The sequence below is a fragment of the Balaenoptera acutorostrata genome, chromosome 6, assembly GCF_949987535.1.
Source record: "Balaenoptera acutorostrata chromosome 6, mBalAcu1.1, whole genome shotgun sequence".
Lineage (NCBI taxonomy): Eukaryota > Metazoa > Chordata > Mammalia > Artiodactyla > Balaenopteridae > Balaenoptera > Balaenoptera acutorostrata.
The window spans coordinates 55,219,211-55,245,733 of record NC_080069.1 but is presented as its reverse complement, the minus strand read 5'-3'; the positions used below and the strand labels follow the sequence as shown (position 1 = coordinate 55,245,733).

The following is a 26,523-nucleotide window of genomic DNA, read 5'->3' as shown; positions in this document are numbered from 1 at the left end:
TTGGGAAAACACACTGGCAATATCTACCAACACACTAAATGCATGCAATGTTTAACCCAGTAATTCTACTACTAAGAATCTCTTCCACAGAAATATTCAAATATGTGTGCAAAGATATATAGACAGGTATAGATGTAAAATAAAATGTTCATGGTAGCATTGTTTATAATGGCAAAAAAACAGGGATGATCTGCATGTAAGTATATCATTACCATGGAATACTATGCAGATATTTTTAAAAACTGACTTGGAAAGACATATCGCTATGTGAATTAAAGGCAAGTCACAGAAAAAATATTAAAATATGATATATTATGCCCTTGCCAATCTCTATATAGACATACTTTTTATCCATGCAAATGCATGGGGGAAAATCTGGAAAGGCTATACCAAATAGTTAACAATGATTAAATGAAGTGAAAGGAGTAACTCCTAAGTTTTATTCCATTCACTTTTACTAGGAGTATACTGCAGCATACCTTTTTAAAGAGAAAAATACATTGATGAATATAATAATTACCAGCAGAAAAAGAGTGAGGTAGTAACAACACTTTATAGTTCACACCAGTTTAAAATCAAAAACAAATTACTTTTCAGTAAAACTAAGGCTAAGGACCACAGAAAGTGACAATCTTTGTATGAATCCTGAGTGTGATTTTCTTTTAAAGTTTTTTTTTTTTATAGAAAGTAAAAAGTACCCATAAATTTGTGGTCTGACCAACTGAATATCTTTCTTAGAGGGCTGACATCAATATAATGTCAATTTATGCTCCATAGAAAAGATTCTTCTTCAAAGTTCAAACAAGGAAGCATGTATTTATTCTCCATATAAAGCTGATACATTTCCTAGAGGGTGGAAACCTGGTTTTGGCAATATCAAATTATCCCTCTCAGTCCGCTTCAGTCCTTGACATTCACTCGTGTACTTTTCTGAGGACAGAATGAAAGAGAGAAGCATGGGATCCTTTCAAACCTGAAGTGCTACAGTCAATTATGTTTCAGTGGGCCTGTTGGTTTAGTTTCTGAAACACACATGATTCTCATGGATAGGCTTGTTTTGTTGAATACAAACACAAAATAAGAGAATAAACAAACACGAACTCATAAGAAGCACTGACACTCCACCACCCCTCTTGACTCTGACCTCTCCAATAAGTGAGCAAAACTGAAGACAAGCTTATTGTAAGCAGGAAAAGTACAAGGATGGAGATGGGACCAAGGGCAGGGTGATATTATACACTAAATATGCAGTGGTAGGCCCCTTCCAACATCAGGTGGAGGTCTTTTTGCTGCTTTCTCTCATCTCCTATGCAAACTTGAAATAATACTTTTTCATAAACCATTATTATAATGGATGTTCTTTCTTCAAGACAGAGTTGAGTAAACTCCAGGGATAAATAAAATGATATACACTCAGAAGAAATGAAATGCACATTCTGGAGCAAGAGCCTAGACCTATTAAATTTTCACACATGGATCATTTCAGTAGGCTGCAGATCCAGAATGGAAGATAGCAAAAATTTGGTTTCTAAGACACTCTAAGAAGATAAATTAAAAAGAGATGACAGAGCAATAATTTTAATTAAAAAATTAAGAACATAAAGAAAAGTACTTAAAATACTACACCCATATATTTTCCACTGAGTTTAAAGAGATGTTAACACTTTCACCATGCTAGTTTATGTTTTTCTTTATAGAAATAAAAATTTTGTAAATATGAGCTTCTCCATCCCTCTTTCCCCAGTAAGCCATGCCCTTTAGTTCCTGTGCTGTCCTTTCAGCTCATGCTCTTGTACTACATATGTGTGTCTCCATCACCTCATTTATTCTTGGCTTCAGTGGTTTATAAAACCATACATAAGTGATATCATAACCATATATATATATATATATATATACACACATCATCATTTTTGTTTTTGAGACTTATCCATCTTGCTACATTAATTGCTATATAGCATTTTGTGTATTATTAACCCACCAGTAATTGATCCACATCTCTACAATTAGGTGTATACTACTTTTTCATATTACAAACACTGAAATATGTTTCATTGTGCACCTGTGAAAAAAGCAATAATTATTATGTATAAAATCTTAAAGAAAATCTAAAACTAGAAAATAAAAATCAGCTAATCTGGACACTAAACAGAATATCTACTACACAGTGGTCAGCTGAATGTATATTTTACAATGGCCCCAAGGAAATAACTGTTTTCCATCTCAAGTGCATCTTTCTTCTTTCATATTTTAAGAAACTAAAAATTCCTCACAAAGTGAATAAATAATGTCTTTCAGTCATAAGAATTGCTACCCAAAGTACCAAGATGACTGCATTTGTGTGTGCACACGTGTGCACACATTACTTGCAGCCTCTTCATCCTTCATTTATTTTCTTTTTAAAAATCTGGTGGATGAGGAGATTCCAGTTATTTCTGTAAAGGAGGGAATTGGGTAGTTCAGAAAATATATTTCTCTGAAGAAATGAGAGCTTGTAAAAGTGACCAGAAAAGTTAAAAACAAAGTAGGAGAGAAGATACTTAATTGCAGCATTATTTCCAAACTGAGGCCTTCAGTGTACCTTCATACATTGCTGGTAGGAAAGTAAAATAGTACAGTCATTTTGGAAAACAGTTTGGCAGTTCTTTAAAAAGTTAAATTAAACACAGAGTTACCACACGACCCAACAACTCCACCTAGGTATATAACCAGGAGACTTGAAAACATATTTCCACACAAAAACTTGTATATGAATGTTCGTAGCAGCATTATTCATAGGGCAAAGATGGAAACAAGTCAAATGTCCATCAAATTATGAATACAAATATAAGCAAAAATGTGGCGTTATTTATACAATGGAATAGCATTCAGTGATAAAAAGGAATAAGTATTTGGTACATCCTATAACATGGATAAACCTTGAAAACCTACTAAATGAAAGAAGCCAGACATAAAAGGCCACATATTGTATGATTTCATTGATAAGAATTGGCCAGAATAGGATATTACAGAGAGAAAGGGAATAGATTAACCCCAGGGGCTGGGAGAGTAAGGAATGAGGAGCGATTGCTGATAGGTACAAGGTTTCTTTATGGGGTGATGAAAATGTCCTAGAACTAAATAGTGGTGATGGTTGCACAACACACTAAAACCCACAGAGCTGTACATTTTTAAAGGATGAATTTTATGGTGTGTAAGTTATATCTCAATTTTTTTAATGAAAAAAAAAAGAAAGCTAAAAACTAATTTCTTAAGGGAAATCTTGAAATGAGAAAAAACAAATCCATACATCAAATGTGAAAGCATATCATATGAACAGATATAAACGCATCTCAACGAATTCTGATTTGATGAAAAACATGTGAACATTTCAGTGGTATTACTACTGAGGAAGGTAATCATTATTCTGGCAAAGAGTTACTGCTTCGAAGACACAGAAGTTAAGAGAATTGTCAATGGAGAGAAAGATCTAGATCAAGAATCTGGTTTTAACACTTTCCAACTGCGTGTGGCCTTGGACAAGCCATGTAATCTTTCCATGACTCAGTTTCCTTTCCTGTAGAATAGGAATAATAACCTCTCAAAAGTTCTTATAAACCTACTAAACAAAGCAACATATGTAAAGGGCTCAGCAAACTGCCACGGACAAAGTAAGCCCTCAGCTATTTAACTACACAGAAATAGGTTACCACCAAATACATACCCAAAATATAAATATAAAGAAAAAAATAGGGCTTCCCTGGTGGCACAGTGGTTGAGAATCTGCCTGCCAATGCAGGGGACACGGGTTTGAGCCCTGGTCTGGGAAGATCCCACATGCTGCGGAGCAACTAGGCCCGTGAGCCACAATTACTGAGCCTGCGCGTCTGGAGCCTGTGCTCCGCAGCGAGAGAGGCCACGATAGTGAGAGGCCCACGCACCGCGATGAAGAGTGGCCCCCACTTGCCACAATTAGAGAAAGCCCTCGCACAGAAACGAAGACCCAACACAGCCATAAATAAAATAAATAAATAAATAAATAAATAAATAAATACTACTTGAGAGCAAACACATCTATGTAAAAAAAAAAGAAAAAAGAAAAAAGAATTAACAGGGATATCATGTGTGTAGGAAGGCCGTGGAGCAGGAACATGGCACGTGAGGAAACCAGCTTGAAAAAAACAAGAAATATGAAAAATAAAATTTATCCCTATTTTCTACACATTCCAACTTTTGAGGATAGTTTCATTATAGCTTATTTAAAAGTTAATTATCTCTTAATCACAAAGAGATTTTTACTGAATTGAAGGCTGGGTCTTCTATACATTGAAAAAGCCAGTGGAACACAATACTGTAAATCAACTATACTTCAATTAAAAAGAAAAAAAGAAAAAGAAAAAGTCAGTGGGACACTGTTCCAGTGGAAGATACTGATCACTAAAGAGTGGCTTATCAGGGGTTCTCATACTTTGTGGTGTTTCTTCACCTGGAAGGCCAGTAAATATGCAGATTCCTAGGCCCCATCCCAGAGATTCTGATTCAATAGATCTGGGATAGAGCCTGAGAATCTCATTTCCAACCAGCTCTTGGGTGATGCTGATTGCTTCTGGTCCAAGGACCAGACTTTACGGAGCACTGGCTCGGATAACACAACATTCTAATTGTTCAGTTCCTTTAAAAAGAAAAATGTGAATTATCTCACTTTGGGGCAGGTTTCAGGAACTATGATTACCTTGGAATAAAAGGAAGAAACAGGGTGATTAAAAATAACAGCTAGCATTTACTAAGTGCTTACTTACATATGAAGCATTATTCTAAAAATCCTGCATAGCTTTATTTAATCTAATCCTCCTAGCCACCTTATGAGGTAGATACACTTATCCTAACCCCATTTTATAAATGAGGATAGTGAGCCCCACAGAGGTTGAGCAATTTGTCCAATATTATATAGTCTGCGTGTTTTGCCATATATGCACTGCTGAAATTTTTTAAATCCAATAGAATCCATAATATCTACTTGCTGATATGACTGTATATATATATATATATATATATGTGTGTGTCACATGTGTGTATCAGATAAAGATAAAGGAGAGATTATTCTTTGTAAGACTCAAATTCTAGAAGTATGAAAATGAGAAAAGGATCATTTCACTGAAAAGCCATACTTTCTCTTTTCTATAGTACAAACATATGGTAATCTTCTTTTTCAAAAGGTAATTACTCTTCTCTTAAAAGAAACGTTTAATGAATTTCATATAATCTGACTTCACAGAACTGAAATTATCTTTCTCTAGCCACTTCCTCTATAATTAAGGACAACAATAGCCAAAATTCCTAGAAGACAAATTTTAACTTTTATTTTAAAACCATCTAGTGATAGAAGTGCTTATGAATCAAAACTATTTTAAACATCATTTGGTTAATGAAGGATCTTCTATTGAAAGATTAATGAGTAAATATTACATACCTTGTTTTTAAAATAAACCTCAATTGGCAAAATGAAACCAGCATACCCAGATTCTTCTACTTTGTAAGGTGGATCTTTGCACACTGCAACATTAAAAAAAGAAAAAAAGTGAGATGAGATTAATAGGCAAAAAGACATTCTTCTTTCCTTTAAAAACAAGAAAAAAAAAAATCCCATCCTACCACCTACATCATTCTCAATTTTCACAGCCCTTTGCCAAGCCCCCGCTAACTCTCTGATTTGATCTTTACTTCTTGTTCAGAATCTACAATAATAATATTCCTATGTAAATTAAATATGTAAGTTATTTATTCAACTCTTGATGGGGGATAGTGCATCACAGTCAACCATGGTCATGAATGACTGGACTTTAGTTGTTATCACCCTGCCCTAACACTTTAGGGAAACTGAGGACAGCACCTTGTGACTGAAAGCTTGAGAACAACTATAAGTTACCTAACAAACATATTATCTATGTCTAGTCTTTGATGGACATCACTCTACCCCAAACCCCTCAGTTCTCTGAGATATCCTAATTTCCATACCAAAAGGTGGCAGGACCACCCTCCATCCTTAGAAAAATCCCAAACCCAGTGTCTCCCGATGTTATTGGTGTTCATTAAGACTCATTATCCCCCATTACCCCCCAAAGGAATACTTACTGAAATACTGCAATACATACAAACACTTCAAATCTATTCACATCATAAGAATACATAAGAAACAATAAGGCTTTTGTATTCTTATGAAGAAAGACTTATTTAGACAAGACTACTTAGGCAAGCTCTTGGGAAATGAGAGATGCCCTAAGAAGCTAAATATGATTTCACCCCACTAAAATTTCCATTAAATCAAAATCAGTTGCAAGCCAGCTGAGCTATTCTAGTTAAGACTGCATTCTAGTAGTAAGTATCACAAAGAATTAAAAATGTACATGTTGAACATAAAGGCCATATACCACATAGCACATAACCTGGTAGCCCAAGTCCACTTCAGCAGGGCTCCAGTCTGCCTTTTAAACCCTTCCTCCTTTTGTCACCCACCAATCCTCCTATGCTTCATTCAATTGCATCAATTCCCCCAAAACATGCCCAGTATTTCCCACCTATGCTCTGTCCTCTTTCCTTCCATCGCACTTTGATGCTACTCTTAGTATCCTCTGCTAGTTCAAATCCCAATTTCTTCACAAAGCCTTTCCAGACCAGAGTACTATCCTCTCTTCTCCTTTTACCCTCCCATAGAACTGTCTGAATCACTGATTTGACACTTAACAGACTTCCTTATTATCATATATTCAGGAACCTCATCTCTAATTCCCTTTCACTCCCCAAGGACAGAAACTTTTTTTAATTAATTTTTATTGGAGTATAATTGCTTTACAATGTTGTGTTAGTTTCTACTGTACAGCAAAGTGAATCAGCTATACGTATACATATATCCCCTCTTTTTTGGATTTCCTTCCCATTTAGGTCACCACAGAGCATTGAGCAGAGTTCCCTGGGCTATAGAGTAGGTTCTCATTAGTTATCTATTTTATACATAGTATCAATAGTGTATATCAATCCCAATCTCCCAATTCATAAGGACAGAAACATTTAATCAGGAACATAAGGAGGGTCAAGGGCTCGGGCACGCCTGGGTGTCAATCCGGGGTCCACCTCGAACTAGCCAGGCTACCTCTGGAAAGTTACTCCAATTTTCTGAACCTCAAGTGCCTTGCCTGGACAGTGTGAGAACTAAACAAGATGATATATGTAAAAGACACAGGACAGATCCTGGAACACAGCAAGAAGTGACAGAAGTAAGGCAGGAAATCTAACCTGTAAATGCCCAATTGTCATGTAAACCTTTTGGATGAAAATAGAAAGGAGAAAACAAGTACAGAGTCCTGGATTTGGATTAGAAGACTCAGTTCCACGGCCCTGGACTAAGGATTCTCTAGACAGCTCTAGTTCTATTCCCTTTACTTTTTTATTTCTTTTTATTTTTGGCTGCGTCGGGTCTTCGTTGCTGCACGCGGGCTTTCTCCAGTTGCGGCGAGCGGGGGCTGCTCTTCGTTGAGGTGCGCGGGCTTCTCATTGCGCTGGCTTCTCTTGTTGTGGAGCATGGGCTCTAGGTGTGTGGGCCTCAGTAGTCGTGGCATACGGGCTCAACAGTTGTGGCTCACAGGCTCCAGAGCACAGGCTCAGTACTTGTGGCGCACGGGCTTAGTTGCTCCGCGGCATGTGGGATCTTCCCGGACCAGGGCACCCTGCACTGGCAGGTGGATTCTTAACCACTGTGCCACCAGGGAAGCCCCCATTCCCTTTAAAAGAGAGAACACCATCTACACATTGTAAGCATGGCTATCAAGACTCAAGAAGATTATATATGTGGGGAAATACAAGTCTGAGGCATTTTTAATGCAGAGGATGATGATGCTGTACTTAAAAATTGGTTAGACACTCCATGAATACAAATATGATTACAAAGAGATATACTGAAGACAGGATTTTAACACGTGGCAGTCTCCTGTAGCCCACCTTGGGAAAATTTCCCCAAACTGACATCAGAAGAAGTAAATGATAATGAATGCGGCATCTCACCTGACCTTACAAGTTTCTCTAATAAAAAATGAAAAAGCAAAAGGACTCAGAGTGGCTTCAGCCCTGCATCCACTGACCACCTGCCAACCTATCATGAATATTCAAATACCCTGAACACTGAGCGGGGTGCCACTAAATGCATGAACACCCCACCCCAGCTAGAAAGACAGCATTACATCCATGACATTTCCAGGCTGCAGAGCCCCTTTTCAGAACAGTAGTTTCAGTGTCCAGGTTGCTTGGGATTAATCATGCCAATGCCATTCGAAGGAAGTTTATTCTGTGGGCTGCTGTACATGCCAGAGAAGTTATAGCTGTTCCTCTATACAGCCTTTTGTACAGTTCATTTTCATTTTCTCTATTCTGCATGCAAAATGCTCCTATTATAGAAAACAGCTGTTAGTGAGCACATCTTATAGTTGAAGGTCTTAAATTTTTTTCCCCACCCTTTAAAGGAAATGATCTGTTATGTATTACTATTCCAAAGAAGTCCAGTTTTATAAGAAACTGTTTACCAACTCACACCTCAATTATTTTTAAATGCAGTATTTTCATAAATAACAATGAACAATGTCTGTTGAGCACCCTGAGTTCTTAATTAGAAGCAAACAATAGAAACTTTTTATTCACAATAAACACGACAGAAAATCAGTAGCAATGCAAATACAACTTACAGTTTTAATCTGAAAAAAGGTCAAATTAGGGGAAGTAGTTTATTTATTCGACTGTTTTATAATCAGAATCATTAACATGAGTTTCTAACCTTAAGGATCTATTAAGATCTATGTAATAAAAGGCCAAATGTCATAAGTTACTGAAGGGATACCCATCTCTAGAAAGCCATCACATTTTTTTAGGTGACAATAAAATGGGAGGATTCATATTCATTCTTTAAACTATGCACATTAATTCAGTAGAAATCACTGGGAACTCTTATTCCTGTCAAAATCCAGCCAAAATTCTGAGATGTTGGCTCTCTCAGAACATCTCTCTGTTCCTCTTCCAAGCTTCTCTTGTTGCACTTATCAGGCAGCCTGATAACGTTCATTCACCTCTCAGACTCCTCACTAGACTGAGCGACTTGAGGTCAGCAACCCCACCATTATTATTTGAGCACCGAATAATAGGTGCTCAATAAATATTTGTTGAATTGAATTTCTTAAAGATTCATGCCACTCTTGAGTTTGCGGTTAGCAGATGCAAACTAGTATATATAGGATGGATAAGCAACAAGGTCCTACTGTATAGCACAGGGAACTATATTCAGTATCCTGTGATAAACCGTAATGGAAAAGAATATAAAAAACAATATATGTATATGTATAACTGAATCACTTTGCTGTACAACAGAAATTAACACAACATTGTGAATCAACTATACTTCAATTAAAAAAAAAAAAGATTCATGCGACTCTTCACTGATCTACCATTGCTAAAGAAGTTGCTTTCTACAAGCAGCAATGATTTGATATTAGCCAAATTCTTCTCCAAACTCCCTACAATCAACATAATCTTTTAAAAATTGGTAGGTGATAGAAAGTGTTGCCACAGAGAAGTATTCTCTTGAAAGCTGAGTATCTAATGTGGGACTGGTTCTACTTCTATAGTACCAAATTTTAAGAAATTGAGTTAACAAATTGGGCCAGATCTCCAACATCATTTTGAAACTAACACTATAGAGCCATAAATAACATTTTCCTTTTCCTCTCCTTCTGCACATTACTACTCATGTACCCCAAGGCTCTAACTAGAAGACATTTTCAAAACTCCATGCAGATCTACCCACACACAACACCCAAAATTTAGGCCTGAGAGGAACAGACCAAAGTTTTCATAAATAATGAGTAATTGGGCTTTCTTTCCCCCCTAAAATAGCTTTTCAAAATAATAGGCACAATATAGACCCATATACATAGTATTTAGAATGATGTTAACTATATACATTGACCATTAATCTATTTAATTTTTAAGTTGAGTGGAAAATGTACAAAAAGAAGAAAAACACATGAAAAGGAAAAAAAGTCATGATTTGGTTAGCCTGGAGTAAGTCAAATCCTTACTTATTACCTGAGATTTTTAATATTAATCCTTTAGGAGAAAAAGGCTTGAAAAATAGCTATGCTTGATACAAAGAAATAAATGCTCCTTAGATGAATAAATGAATTTGTGCTTATATAATGCTATATATACAAGTAAATTTAATTTATTAAAATATCTCATTTTTAGCACCAAAAACAAAAAACAAGAAAAAGAAAGAAAAGAACAAACCCCTCCAGATCCACAAGACCATCATGTAATAAGCTTTAGAAAATATCATTAGGCAACAGTTTTTTCCCAAATCCTTAGGAAAATAGCTGGCAGATTCCTCTCCAGAGCCTCTCTCCAGTCTATTTGCTTAGACACTAGACTTTACACACATCTGAATACTTTTGATAAGGACATGGCCCAGTTGCCCATTGATAATTATTGCTTTTACTTTATTTACAGTGCAGAGCCCTCCTACACCAAACTCTCTATATATACAGACTGGTTATTACCATGGCTTTGTGCCCAACGTCCCTTCCAGCTTCAGCATTTTGGACTCCTTCTCCTCCTGCTTCAGTTCCACCACATCAGAGCCCCTAAGAAAACTGAAGCAGGGTACTACGTGGCCATCTTGCTGCCCCTGTTCTGTGCATCTGGAAGTCCGAAGACTAACATCTAGCAGTCTGGGCATCACCCTGCCACTGAACATGGTCCAGCCTTTACACTCCTGACATTTTGAAAAGAACAAAAATCAACGGTTGGATTTTATCTTTGTTTTTATAAGCTCACGCATGCACGCACACACACCACACACACACACAGATTCTGCCATTGCTTCTATTCAGCCCATTTCAAAACAGGTATTTCCAAATAACAAAAAAATGCTTTCCCCCTTTGTGTCACTTCCTCATTTCCCTGAAAAAGGATTAAAGATAACATCGGGAAATTTTTGAATTGTATTGTTGAGTTGTTTTCACCTTGTTGACTTTTTAAAAACTTCAAATGCAATTGTGAAAATCTAATTGTTTCCTACGCAATAAAGAACTGTGGCCACACAAGATAACTGTCTAAGTAGCTTTCATAAAGTTACAGAGAAACAAACTAGATGTAGTTAGCTAACTAGGCAGATGTGAAACGCATGTCAACCTCCTCAGGATTCACCATTTAAGGACCAACTCAAATAGACCTCTTCTGGAGAGCCTTCTGCCAATACTCCAAAACAAAAATGGCACTGTCCCTCTTCTGGGTTCAACCTTTTTTCTCACTGATCCTATTAGCAAATCCTAATATATATGCTACTATCAAGCCCCATCCTCACCCTAGATTAATTCTGTGCTTTCCAAGGGCTAAGGTTGTATCTCAGGACTCTTTTCATCTCTGAACCCAGCCCACCCTTTATGAAATTGAGTAGAATCAATGAAACATAACTTTAGTATGACCTCAAAGGAAGAGATGGAGCAAGCCTGGCAGCTGACAAGAAACGCCTGGGTGGCAAACAGAAAGTATGAGCAAAGGCATTAGGAAAGTAACAGCATAATGGAACAGTCAGTATAAGAAGAAACACTGAAAATGATGAATAAAAAAACAGATAATATGGATAAAGTTGATACTTCTATAGAGAACTCGTACCATACACACTCAGAAATTCACATCCAAACTCAGGGAGGGTAAAAATGTGTAACATATAAAAGAGGAATCATTAATTTTGAATGTTGCACAAAACTCCTAGATTTGGAATAAGAGTTCAAGACTCCAAATTGGCTATGTTGAAAAATCTTAATGATGATACATAAAAATGACTTCATTGGTTAGTAACTTGGAATCTTTACGTATAGACTCAGAATATCCATGGCTCTCTCTCCAGGCAGTGGGGAAAAAGAGAGGATTTTTTTTTTTTTTTTACATGTATGCACGTTTTCAGCTTTCGGAGGAGTTGAGTCACTTGCCCATCCAGCTGAGGTTAAGTCAATACATTTCATCTGGAGAAAATATAACCATGATATTAAAATACGACCACCTTCATAATCATTTCTTCAAGGAACACATAACAAATAAGTTAACAAAATACAGGGAGTGCCCAAAACTACATAACATTACAAATTGTTAGGAAATATTAAATATAAGTCTTCAAGCTTACATCTTTCACTAAAATTCATAGCACTACCACCAACCTGTCCCAAGTTCCCTCAATATAACTCAGTATATAGCATTGCTTCAAATGATTGGCCTAGTGGAAATACATATCCGGGCTAATCTGATAAGAAAGAGTAAAATTGTATCTTCAGAGAAAGTTCAACCTAGAGACAGACCTAATTCTTTTATTGAGAATTATTAAATTGAAAAATCTTAATATTTCTATCTTAAGGAGACCACCACTTTTAAAGTTAAACCTTGGGCAAGATATTTTTCAGAATACCATATTTCATAAGGTCCATCTGGAAAAGCAACATTAGCTACATGAAAATGGTCTTCTAGGGAAATAACTAAGACCCTCCCAATATTTGGCAGGAGCATCTTCATTTCAGTGTGTACTACTACATCAAAAACATTGGTCATCAGAACTGTTGGTGGGAATGTAAACTGGTGCAGCCACTGTGGAAAACAGTATGGAGGTTCCTCAAAAAACTAAAAATAGAACTACCATATGATGCAGCAATTCCAACCCTAGGTATATATCCAAAGAAAACAAAACCACTAATTGGAAAAGATACATGCACACCAATGTTCACAGCAGCATTATTTACAATAGCCAAGATATGGAAGCAGCCTAAGTGTCCATCAACAGATGAATGGATAAAGAAGATGTGGCATATATATATACTGGAATATTACGCAGCCATAAAAAAGAATGAAACTTTGCCATTTGCAGCAACATGGATGGACCTGGAGGGTATTATGCTTGTTGAAATAAGTCAGACAGAGAAAGACAAATACTGTATGTTATCACCTATATGTGGAATCTAAAAAAGAAAACAAATGAATGAATATAACAAAACAGAAACAGACTCACAGATACAGAGAACAAACTTGTGGTTACCAGTGGGGAGAGAAAAGGGGGAAGGGGCTTGATAAGGGTATGGGATTAAGAGGTACAAACTACTATGTATAAAGTAAATGTATGCATAGAAGCTATAAGGAGATATTGTATAGCACAGGGAATATAGCCAATATTTTATAATAACTTTAAATGGAGTATAATCTATGAAAGTTCTGAATCACTATGTTGTACATCTGAAACTAATACTGCTTTTCATTATTTAATCAAATATATAAAGAGCCATTGAAGAATCTCACTTCCTAAAATAATCCCCTCATGATTTCCGGAATAGCAGAAGTCAACAACCCTTGGGATAGTCCTCTGGCATCGAAGTTTTACCCAGTTTTATCCCAGGTTTTACACTTGGCCCTGCTATCACTAAGACTGATACTGCTTTTTATTTAGAGGAAAAAAGGGAATATAATGTCTTCATTTATAAAATTATCCTATCTTCTCAATAATATTACCCTAATTAATTCAATTCAACAGGCACTATATAATCATAGGGCTACAAAGATAAGGTGGAATCTTGCTCTCAAGCAGATGACAGTCTAGCCAAAGACACTGTCCTCTAAGTGCAGGTGCTATTCTAGGGACATGCGATAGAGCGATAAACACAGCTGACATGGCCCCTGCACTTATTAACCTTATGTCCACTGTTAGGAGGCAGGGAGGGTGAGGAGGAGAGAAGAAAGAATACACGTACAAGAAAATATCGAGAAAGCATTAAGTGCTACAATGAAAATACAGCAGGCTGACATGAGGGAAATGGGAGAGTTCCTCTTTATTTTATATTAATACACCCTCCCTGAGAAGGTGACATTTAAGCTGAGACCTCAAAATAAAAAAGGAGCAGGGTATGTGCTGGCCAGGCAGGAAAAAAGCGCTATTTATGTTGCTTACAGAGACAGATGTGTAAACAACCTAAAGAAAGCCTGCCTTTATACCTGCCTCCAGGGCTGCTTAGCCCCTTACCCGGATTTTCCTCTCTAACTGAGGTGAAGGCTACTTCCTCCTTCCTGAACATTTTCTCCCATCCTGAATTCACCATTTAACACTCACATAGGTTTGGCTCTTATGACCTCGCAATCTCATTTCTCAAATCTTAAATTCTCCCAATGCTACGAACTCCCAAGAAAACACTTTGCATCTACTTACAAAATCTTCGTTATGATTCTTCATCATGAAGGTTTTTTAGGTAGATATAATTCTTGGGAATTGTATAACCTAATCTTAAGTGAGAGATTTTTTTTTTAAGTACGTCCCTTGAAATAGAGTTCCTAAACACAGTATAGAAGGAAGCATCTGGACTAAGGAACGTCAACCACAAAAAAGAAGTGGATTTTAAGTGCAATTTGAGAAAAAGAAAGATCACAATTGTAAAGCTACCTACTCAAGGGGAGGGAAACAGTGTTGCAAGGGAAAAAACTACATGGATCAAGAAAGAAAGGAAGAATACAAAAGTGATGACACTCAAAATATCAAAATACAGAGGTTACGATTTCCTCAAACACATTCATATTAAAGGGATATTTTTCAGCTTAATTTTTTTCTTTTAATAAGTGTACAATGTGTAAGAGCCACTTTTAAATGTGGTACACCCATCTCTTCTCGCATAGCATGCAATTTTTAATACTCGCCCTTTAAGTATTCAGTGCAGAGGATTACGAATTGGTGTTACACACAAGACAGCTATCAACTGCATTAGGGTGACAGAAGTGGCAATGTGTTATAAAATAAATAAATATAATCAATTAAAGTTAAGACTCATTTTCTACTGAATTTGAAAAAAAAAAAATACAACAGCCTAAAAGATCACCTCAAACTAACTTCACAGAAACACCAAAAGATAATCATGCAAAAAAGGTCAATGATCCAATTTTTCTCTTCTCAATTTTTGCTTTATTCCCTTTTCAGTAGGGGGAAAAAAAAACAACAAATGCTTCCAGGGAAGGGATCAAAACTGTTCTAACTTTAGAGAAAGAGCTAAAAACAAGATTCCTTTTCAACATCTTGTGGACTCTACTTTGTTTTTTCTGTTTGGCATTTTGGCACAGAGATAGCCTATCCTAAGTATCCTAATTGATTTAAGCTCCATTAGATATTACAAATGAAGACAGAATGAGGGTGATACTGATATGATGGCAACTGTTTAGACATAGTGCATACAAGAATGTGGTTCCTGTTCAGTCTGACAATCTTTCAATCTTCCCAAATAAACCAAGGAAAATTCTGTCCCTCCACTTTCCTAAAGCAAGGGTTTTCAGACTGTGTTCCAGAAAACCCTACACCCCAGCAGTGTGTATTGCTTTTACAAAAGCAATAGGGTGCTTGCCCCAAACAATGAAAATGTAAATAGCCTAAGGACCAATCCTGAGTTTTAGATACAGGATTAAGGTCCCTTCAGATTATGTGAAAAAAAAAAAGTAAGCCACTGCTAAAATAGTCTGACACCACTGCTCAAAAGTACATTATAAAAATTTAACTATATCATTAAAGTAAATCTACTTTCACAGAGTATGATTTTCTGCTTGCTCCTACTGAACACAGAAGTGATCTACTGTTTTCTGTCTGTCCTGACTATAAAAGTGAGCTACACTGATTTCTCACTGAGATTTGCAGTTCTGGTATGTCTTTGAGCTAAACAGAGACAGGTAGCAAGAGGAGAAAACCAGCTTCTACTCTTCTTATGGGCTCAAATTTTACAAAATACCTCTGATTACCAAATGCAGTGCTAATTGCATGGTACCTCTCATGGCCTCTGAATTCCAGGAATTATTTAATAGGGGGAAATAGTACAAATATAAAAGAAAGAGAAATCAGAACAAACACAAAAACCATTAATAGTATTATATGTGGGAACTCACGAACTGAAAAGCTTAGGGAACAAACCAGGGAGAAGCAAAGAGGGAGTCAGTCATTGAGTTTCATTGTTGTGTGGTTAAAGAAAGCAGGTCTGGGGAGTTCCCTGGCAGTTAGGACTCAGCTCTTTCACTGCCGTGGCCCAGGTTCAATCCCTGGTCAGGTAACTAAGATCCTGCGAGCTGCAAGGTGCAGCCAAAAGAAAAAAGAAAAAAAAGAAAGCAGGTATGATATTGTCAAAAGGAGGAACAAATTTTTAATGAGTAGTAATGATTCTAGGAAAAGATTATAGTCCAAGCAGGAATATGGGAGAAACATTCCACTGGATGGGTAACTGAATTAGGTATTTCTTCGTGGTTCTTTTCAATCTCGAGATTCAATACCAAGGAAATAAGTTTTCTAAGAGGAAGGTAAAGAAACAGGACATTGGTAAAGAATTTAGGAGCCAACAGCTAGCTAGCAGCTTTAATCTTATTTGGGAATAACAGAGAATCACTTACTCTTTTAAGAATAGAAATGAAGGTATCCAAATAATGCCCAAGGCACACTGACTATTGCTCCAAATAAGCCAAGGAAAAGGGTAAGTGCAGAAATTAAGACTGAATATGAAGAAAGAGGAGGAAAAAGAGGCTGCAAGTTAAGATGATCCCAGAAATTACTACTGTATCCCAAATATAAGTGTGAGAATTCTCAAGTACATGGAATTCTCAGGTTTACAGTAGGAAGTGTAAAAATGTTTGCTAATTTAAAGCAAAGCCCCTTGAAAACTTCAGTTTAGCGGTAGGCGTCATTTTCTGACAGGAAATTATGTGTAATGTGGAGGCAGAAGAGCTTAGAGGTCGAGAGCCAGGGGTTTTGAGAACCCCTTGGTTCAAATCCTACCTTGGACACTGGCATAATACATTCTATTCTCTCAGTTATAAAATGGAGCTAATGCTATTACCTATATCATACCATTCATTAAGCTTTAAGAGATCATCCACCATGCTAAAGGCATAAATGAGATAATCCCTATAAAGCTTGAGAACACTTTCTGGAAACCAGAAATCATCTACTAATCTAACAGTAGTCAAACACAAACCACAAACATTAGAGAACTTCTTTTGAACTTTCCCCAAAATCTGTCCAAAGAACAGATTTAAATTTACATACTTACCCTCAGTTTAATTAAGCATTCTTCTATCTGGTTTTATTTTTGGCCTTAGGGATTCTTGACAGGGATATTTGAAAAAGGAAAATATTCTTCACTTTGGAATTCTTTTGGCTCAACCCACCACTAGAAGTACTAGCCGGCGGTTCACAAAGTCAGACCACCTTCAAACTCATGAAGCCCAAACTAGTATATATTATGAAAAAGCTGTAAATAAAGTTTCCAAGGTTATGCATTATAAAGCAGTAACTGAAATACTGCAATAAAACAAACCAACAGAAAATAGAAATGCAATCTGAATTTGAGTCCTGTGGGGTAGTAACAGATAAATTAGCAAGGAATCAAGAGACGTGGTCCTGGCTCCATTTCTACCACAAATTTGCCATCTGACCTTTGGAGAGTCCCTTTCACCACTCACCCCAGACCTCCTCTGCGGTATGAGGAGCCAGCTTCTAGATCTACAATTCTGTTATTCCAAAGACAAGTCATACGTGCCACTTTTAACTTGAAGGCAAATGCATTTTGTTTTTTAGGATCTTCATTTAAGCATAAAACAACTATCAGCTAAAATACCACATCTGCTATAACACAGTCAGGAAATTGGGACAAAACAAAAGAACAGAAACAAAACAAAGATTCAGAATCACACCTGAATTTTTAAAAATGTTTCACGGTAAGTGCTTTTTAGAAGAGAATTTAATTTTTATTAGACCAGTAAATAAATAAAAACTGAATTTCTTTAATAGAGGCTGCCCACACACAAAAAAAAATTCTATAAATTAGATTTTCATTTTCTTGTTTCCATTCTGATTATGAAGTCAGATTAAATCTACTGAGTGAGACCCTGTTTTACCTGTATAAATCAAACTAGAAATTTGATTCCTCGGGAACTTGATATAATTTAGTGATAGTACCATATCAGCTCAAGTATTAAGGAATGAAACATCAGAACATACTGGCAGCATTTATGAGAAACACCATGCTTTTAAAAAGCTAAAGTAAAAAATTAAACCAACTGCTTGCACATTAGGCATAGCACATTATGTAAAAAACCCTTGAGTGTTAGGATTTTACTATATACTGCACTTGTAAAACCCTTGTTCTTAATCACACTGAAACATATTACATTGCTTTTTAAACAGAATGCACCCTGCCACAATGCACTCAATCTTAATAGTATTCCAGAACAGCATGCCCATATGAAAGATAGGTTGATGAATAGGTTTATGTCTTATTCAAGGAGATGAAACAGCTCAATAGAAAGATTAAATAAGGCTCCTGCCAGTGGCTGAATCTTAAAGTCAAAGAGAAGAACACAACTCAAACCAAATGTTACAGGCAAAGGTCAAACAAGAGAATAATTAAGACCCTAACTTGAAGAGCTAGCTAATGTTCACTCATTCAGTGTAAATCAGAAGAAAAATTACTCCTCTTAAAGTGTGACCGTAATAATTTTCACTGAGTCGATTCCAAAAGATATGTTATAAAACTGAATGAAGGTGAACTAAGTCCCAAAATAACCTTTAGAGGGAACCACTTCTATTATGAAACTATTGGACCTTAAGTGAAAAATTCACTTTAAGATCCTACTGTCATATCATACTTTAAAAATTTATTCTAGATTTATTAAGTATCAAATAGTAATAGAAATATGAATTTTGCTAAGAGCCTTTCAATTAATTTTTTGTAGAACTCTATTATAACCCAATTCATTTATATAAAAAGAAAAGAAAATTTATAAAGAATAAGCCGGGAATTTATGTTTCCAGTGTATTTTTTTGTTTGTTGACTTTATTGTCCCACCACTAGTCCCAACCAATTTTAACAGGAGATTTAACTAAATGGATGAACATATTTCTCTCTATGTACACACACCACCTATAGAATGGAAATACAAGCTCAGCTATAAGAAAATTTGGGAAGTATAAAACAGTGCTAAAGCAATAGGAAAAAGAAAATCTGCTTATCATGCTAGTGAATATTTTGGAGCCATTGTAATCCCACCTGGAGAAAAGCCTAGTTTATTGACATTTATCATGGGACAACAGGTACATCTGTGTTTTTCAAAAATCATTCTCTTCATGTACTGTCATATCCTATTTTGAAAACCCACTATCTAACTTAGTTTCTCTTCCAAATAGCCACATTTTTGGACAATGTCACTGACATCACCTAATAAACTAATTCATATGAATTAATATACACATACCCTTATGATACCCATGGACTAAATACAGTCAACCAGAAAGAATAGCAAGAAATCAAATAAGCTTTCCTTACTCTATCAATTTCTTTTCCTTGTTATTCTATTTTCATGAAGAAATGCTGGTAGATAAACTTTAAATCCATCTGACTGCAGTTTGGGCTCAGGGAGGGTGGAAACTAAACAACAGAACTTGAAATATCACAGGAAGAAATTTTTAGTATTTTATAATGATGATTTATTTATAAATAAATGCATTGGTTCTCCTACATTCTCCCACCCAAATAAACATATCATACACTGTAAATAAGTCATTTTCTTTCCTACTTATGACAAAGAGCAGTAAGATATTTAAAAACAGCAAATTTCAAATAATTTCCTCCTCAGAGATAATAATAAAGGTATGATTTATTTAACACCTTTCACCAAGTCCCTGAAAGATCACTGATGTCAAATAAATCCATAACATAAGGAAATAAGTAGTGCAAGAGCCCTGCCAGCCACCCCTTTTTACAGATGGAATATGACAACTTAAGCAATTTACCCAGAGGTCAGGGAGCTAATTCCTGGCATTCAATCAATAGATATTTATTAATGGCTTCTATGCCCAGCACTCTGTGCTGGATGCTTGGATGAAAAGTATTTTCTTCTTTTTGCTTATTTGTAGCTTCTCATTTTTCTACAAAGAAACAAAAATTCTTACTTGTATAATAAAAGAAAAATGTTTAAAACAATGTGGTGCTGAATGAATTTGGAGAAGAACAAGGTTTCTGGAATTCAAAACATTAGGAAAGTAAGAAAAAGTGAGATTAAGGTCTCCCACCTGTGTGTACTTCCACCATACACCTTTTCCTATGAAAAAAACATGATACATTAGTAGTTGAATTTTATAAAGAAACCTAATTTAGACTAGCAAATCTGTATTCTCTGCCTGGCTCTGACATTTCCTAGCTGGAGTAATTAACTTTAGGCAAGTTACTTAATTTCTTTCTACCTCAGATTCTTCTGTCCATAAAATTTTAAAAGGCATCACTGTGTAGACCCAATGTAATATATAAGCAGTTATGAGAAAGTCATTTTATAAATGCTAAATTCCTACGGAACGTTAGTCTTAACACATGACTATTTTGCCAACAGTTTAAGCATATTTTCACTAAGTAGGGACAAAGGAAAGGTGCAATTTAGACAAAATTTCTGACAAACCAAGAGTTCGGTGTTAGAGATATTAAAACACAGCCTCTGCCCTTACGAATATCTCCCACCATTTCATGGATGGGTGTAGGACTCTAGTAGGATGTGAATATTATGCCCCTGCCAACAATGTAGCAGGGAAGATAAAGACCTTAAAACAAAATTTTTTTAAACAGATTAGGATAACATGATTCTGCTAGACTATTAAAATGAATGATATAAATTTGGAAGTTTCTTAATTAATTTTATGTTTAATTAATGATTAATGATATGAAGGGTATAAATTTGGAAGTTTTTGAATTCTTTTACCAATATAGCTTACTCGGGCTTCATATCTTATGAAATGCTTTTGTTATCTCTCCATGGCTTTAACCCTACTTTCATTTAGATAGTGTGTATGGTTGTCAAAATAAATGTTTCTTGAGATTCGTTTTGATATTAAAAACTCAGATATCATTTAACTCTATTAGGATTTTCAGTTTGCCTTAAATTTGTTGAGATAAGATAAACTATATTAATAAGCTAATATGCAAATTTTTCAAATCATCAATAGATTTCCTGGGGTGAGTTAATCTGGGATGGTTCCCATTACCACCGTGGTCTAATTATTTCCGACAAGTGTGCTGCTGGCCATTCATTCATTCCTTTCATAAACACTGCACACATTACATACCATGACTAAAAATGCAAGCATGGAAAAATGAGAATTTATCCTTAAAGAAATCATAAGCTAGGCATTTTCTATCCAGACACTTCTGATCCAAATTAAGAATTTCAATTACCCCCCCCCTCCCCATCCCCAGGTTGCAGTATTAAATGAATGAAAGTGCCAAGTGTCTAGTAGCAATAGTTGAACGTTCCGGATAGAACAAACTTCAGGATGGTTTGAAACTAACCATATATGTAAGCATATGCATGTTTTAATGCAACAGCTCTTAACCAAAAAAACAAAAAACAAAAAAAACAGCTTTTCATAAGTACATAAGTTATAAGCTAAAGTACAATACCAAGTAAACCAAATTTAGAAATATATTAAGTTCCAAACCATATGATTTCCTTAATCATATTAGTTCAGCCACTTAATTACAATTCAATCCTCTCCTAGTCAACCAAGGTCAGTTAGCCACCCTCCCGAACAAACTTCAACTGCCATTCTTTCTATTTTCTGTGGTGTTACCAGCACTATACTTAAAAAAATTTCTTAGCTAAAACTCCATTAGTTTAACTACACTACAGCAGTGGTCTCTAGATCAGCGGTATCAGCATCACCGAGGAAATCATGCAACATGCCAATTCTCAGTCCCTACCCCGGACCTCTTGCACCAGAAACTCTGGGGATGTCTCTGGCAATCTGCTGCCCAAGCCTTTCAGGTGATTCTGATGCCTGCGCAAGTGTGAGAAACACTCCCCTTGACATTCTCTCACACACTCAACCATGTCAGAGCAGAAAGTCTCTTTCTGTGAATCACTTTTTCTCATTGCTTTAGTTATGTGGCTGTTTTTTCCTCAGCCAACGGGGTGAAGTTACTTCCTTCCTCATAAACTACATCACTTTCTAACACATGACTCTTTTGGAAAGGACCAAAGGATTGTGTACAATCATCCCCTAAATGTCCTTTCCTAACGCTATTTAATAACAGAAAAACTGTTATAACAGTCAATTTCTTCCACTGTAATTTGTTTTAAAAAAAGAGAAAGAAAAAGAATGAACAACAACAAAACGAAATGCTCAAGAGTACGCTTATGATTCTTTTTTTTTTTTTTAATGATTCTTAATGTGATAAAAACACAAAAGGTATGTCTGTTTACTGGCTCAAGCAGTCCCTGCCAGGAAGACACGGACATGGTCATAGAAGGAACTTTCTAAACATCAGAGGCTAAACAACAGTTGCTTTTCATTTGTTGGGTAGGAATAGGACTAGGTCCAATATTCAAGCTTAATCCACCAGATAATAAGCAAACTTTTCCCATAAGAAATGTCAAGAACAAAGTAATCCCATAATGTCACTGCTATGAAAACCATAATCCTATTAAAAAAAAAAAAAAGCAAAAGACAAGAAAAAAACCCAACTGTGCTAATAAACTCAAAGAGCAAAGTAGCTGCAGGCTGTTTAACAGTAACGGACTCAAAGCCTGGCCCATGTACAACAATGAAGCACAATACATAAATAATTATTGTGCAACTTGCAAATTATTACTGTACTTTCTAGTCATTGCACCAATAGAATTTATTGTACCACACTCTTGCTTGATGTCTGTTCCTAGAAGGCTAGAGATGATACCCAATAGAAGTGTTAAATGCCTAGAGACATGGAATAAAGTCGACTCCCTTAACTGATAAAATAACCAGCCCCTTAACACACAGGGACCCTGACCTTGCTGCAGCTGCTTCTGATTTGTGAGTGTCGGCTGGGAGTATCTTTTTCTGTCTCTTGGCTCCTAAACTTGCAATATATCATTCTGAGGATCCTGACATCATTTCCATAACTCTAATTATTGGACTGATTTGAAACCAAAGATTCTTCGGTAACTTCAGCTTAAGACCACACAGAAACTTTTATAATAACCTACTTAAGTAAATGAGTTGTGTAAACTGGAAGAGAAGGTTTGGAGTAGTGGTAAAGAGTTTGCATCTGTTATAATCTAAACGCAAGCTAAATTTAGAAAACTAGAACACCTTGAAAATTAGGTTTGGGCGGATATATAAATGTTCAAATGCAGCTGAGAGTACTTTCATATTCAATGACTAGCTGGCCCACAATTAATATTCCCTACACTCAGTCAATTACTTTCAAGTTATTGCTGATAAATGAACTAACCCCACCTTGCCAGTCTGCTCCTGTACATGAATCCACTCACTCATATACTGCAAGCCTCAATCTGCACACAAAAGCCTCTGTCTCAATCAGCAGAGACTTTGAGCATCTTACACATCTTAGCTTCTATCCCATCCTGATTTGATTTCATCCTATATACAGCTCCCTCTCTGATCTAGCTGTTAGTTCAAGAACACAGTGCCCTAAGGGCAGTTTGAGGAAAGAGGATAAAAAAGCAGACCAAAGAAGTATCCTATGACTGTAATTTAATGAGAGCAGTTTTCTCCCACAGTTTTTAAAGTAACTCTGAAGATAACATCCATGGAAAGGACTTTAAATAAACATACTCATTTGCAGGAATATGCTCTAAATATTGTGATTCCAAATCCTATCAGTACTTGTCAAATACCTTTAAATGGTTGATAGGTGCAAGAAATAGTGTTCTAACCAACGGAGGACTTTATTGTCATAAGTCAATATCCAAAGCTCATGGATGAACTAGAATAGCTTGATTCTATGAACTGGCTATGAGCCACTCATCAAGGCAAAGTTTGGAGGCCACTTGACATTAGGAAGCAATGGCAAGAGAAAAAAAGAAAGAATGAAAAATCCTTTGCCTTAAAATTTGATTCCTGCATTTTAAAGGTCGGTATGATTTATAGAACCTTAAGCCTCAAGGTGAAGTTACTTGTGCTGATGAAAAGGCAGTCTAGAAAGCAGAAATTCAAACACAGCAGAAATGCCAACCACTTGATTGTTAATGGCTATGCTTTCTACAGTAAATTTTTATAATGTGAAAGAGGGCGGCTATACAGATATCCCTCAATAACTTATCTAAGAAAGGCACATTACATACCCCTAAGCCTTAACAAGTCTTCTCAAAGATAACCATCAAATCTCCCCCTCCTAGAAGCCATCCTGCACTTTATTCACTTGATGATATAATTTTCAAATTCTGATCTGTTGCATTAAAAATAAGGCACAAATCACCTTCAGGTAAGAAATATGTAAAAATGTGTTAACATATATTAAACAGTTTCATACAATTTGCTATTATTGATACAGTGTTGAAATAAATCATGCATATATTAAAGACAATCCAACAGCATCAGAAATATCTCATTTACAGCTGACTGGAAATGGTGCTTGGCTCATTGGGACTGGCCCAAAGTCCCTGGGTCAGGAATGGAAGCCCCCAATTTCACATTGGTTTCAAGGAAAAATCACATTTGACTTCCACTGCTTTTATTTACATTACCTACCGTTTCCAGGAAATTGGCATACTCTAAATATGAGGGCTATTAACTCACCAAAGTTGAGTCCTCCTCCAAAATATAGATATTTTGAGTGTTGAAGGTAGCATATCAGTCAGGGTGTTATTTCACTTAGCAACAAAACTGTCACACTGGAGCAAACTACACATTTCACTAAGGCATATTTTCTAAACATCAAATATGAGAACGCTACCTAAAAATTTTCCCAATTGTTCCAAATTCATTTGATCCAACAACAGTTAGGAAATGACTGTCCAAACATTAATGCTTCCATTTGGTGAAGACATTTTTGGATAAAATGTCTTATGATAAATAAAGCTAACAAAACGCAGGGGAAAACTAGTGTTTAAGCAATGTACAAGCTCTTTTGATTTTGTGCCGTCTTCTCTACAAGTACTGAAGATGCAAGTCTGTGGGCTGGTTTTCTGAACAAGCTAGAGAAGACCCAAATCAGAGAAACACTTTGAAACAGAGTCCCTGAGACAGCAACTTTACTTTGATGCATATATCCCAGAGTCATACATGTCATCTAGCAAAGGTTCCACATACACTTCAGCATGCCTGAACCACACGTTCCTTCTTTATGGTATTATGCGAATATAAGTTGCAGCAGTCACTTGTGAAATAGTACCAAAAAAAAAAAGTCAAAAAATTTATATCCTTAAGACAAAAAGGAATGGCACCTTAATTCAAGAGTCATGGAGGAATAATGTTAGGGTAAATGGTAACATATAAACCATAAATTAAACAAAAGTTTACAGAATTATACTGGAAGCTCCATTAATCATATCATACCTGGTTGAAATTCCTTGGAAACTCCAATGAAACCCAATCTTCTAAGCATTTGAAACGAAGAACATTTTACATTCTAAGACAGTATCTTGAAGTCCCTCTACGCCCATCTAAAAATAAGTGGCATCTTCATCCTAAAGACTGATATTTTATTGATTTTTCAACATCAAACACAAATTGTTAATAATGAATATGGTAAAAATCATCAATTGGCCAAAATGCCGTGGTTTAAATTCATGTCAATTACTATAGAGTCTGTCAAGGAATCTCTCCTTTAAAGCAAAACAAAACAGTCTTTATCATCTGTGAATAAAAGCCAGGCTTTAAAACCTATGGTCTTTTGTTTTTTCCATCATGCTATAAACATGCTATAAATAGTTTGACAGACAGTTTCACCTTCAATTGAACCAACTCTGACTAGAACAGGGATATGGACTTCTGTCTCCTCCCTTCCCTGGGGCCCAGTGGGATAAATGCCAGAGGGATTCCACACAAGCTTTAGATGTCTTGGACTTACACCCTATTTGTTTTGGAACCATGGGTTCCTTTCTTATTAAATTCTTCTACTTGCCAGGAGAAAACTGGAACAAAAATGAAAAAGTCTAATGCGTTGACTTCAAGGTTTGTTCCATCAGTCATGATAGGAAATTTCAAGGCTTTTAATTTTTTTTTTTCCTTTTCTTTTTAAGGCAATAAACTCGTCAAGTTGCTTATGACCTTTGCTTTTTTTTGAAGCAGTATTTTAGAAGAGTGAAACAGTTAGAGGCTCCGGTTTATAACAGCATTTGGCTAGCAAACCCTGTTGCAGTCAAACTCGTATCCCTAATTTAAAATCTTTCAAAGTAGACTTCCAAAAATGAAAACAAACTCTGCCACCCAAAACTGAAGCTGACTGTCAATCTATCACCTTTATGTGAGCATATGACCAGGAGGATGATAAAACTGGACAGAAAAAAAGCTCAGTAATTGCCTCCTCTCTTATCTGCTCTGGGGTCCAGGAGGCCCTAGGTCTAGGCCCAGAAAGAGTCACACAACTTCTCCCTGAGGCTCAGTTTCTTCTACAAAGCGATGGTGGAGATAGTGTCCTTTCAGGCTCTATAGTCCTTCTATTCCAAGGAGACACTGAAAAGAACTAATCC

The 26,523-nt window shown here is 36.1% G+C and overlaps 1 protein-coding gene across 3 annotated transcripts in view; it reads right to left on the bottom strand.

Annotated features, from left to right (window-relative positions):
* The window catches only part of MLLT3 (MLLT3 super elongation complex subunit), a 250,271-nt gene that overhangs the window by 103,069 nt on the left and 120,679 nt on the right, over nucleotides 1–26,523 (bottom strand). For all 3 annotated transcript variants that reach the window (XM_057549239.1, XM_057549241.1, XM_057549240.1), the window contains exon 3: nucleotides 5,450–5,532. In XM_057549239.1, the coding sequence (XP_057405222.1) occupies nucleotides 5,450–5,532 (83 nt within the window). The remainder of the gene's footprint in view (nucleotides 1–5,449; nucleotides 5,533–26,523) is intronic.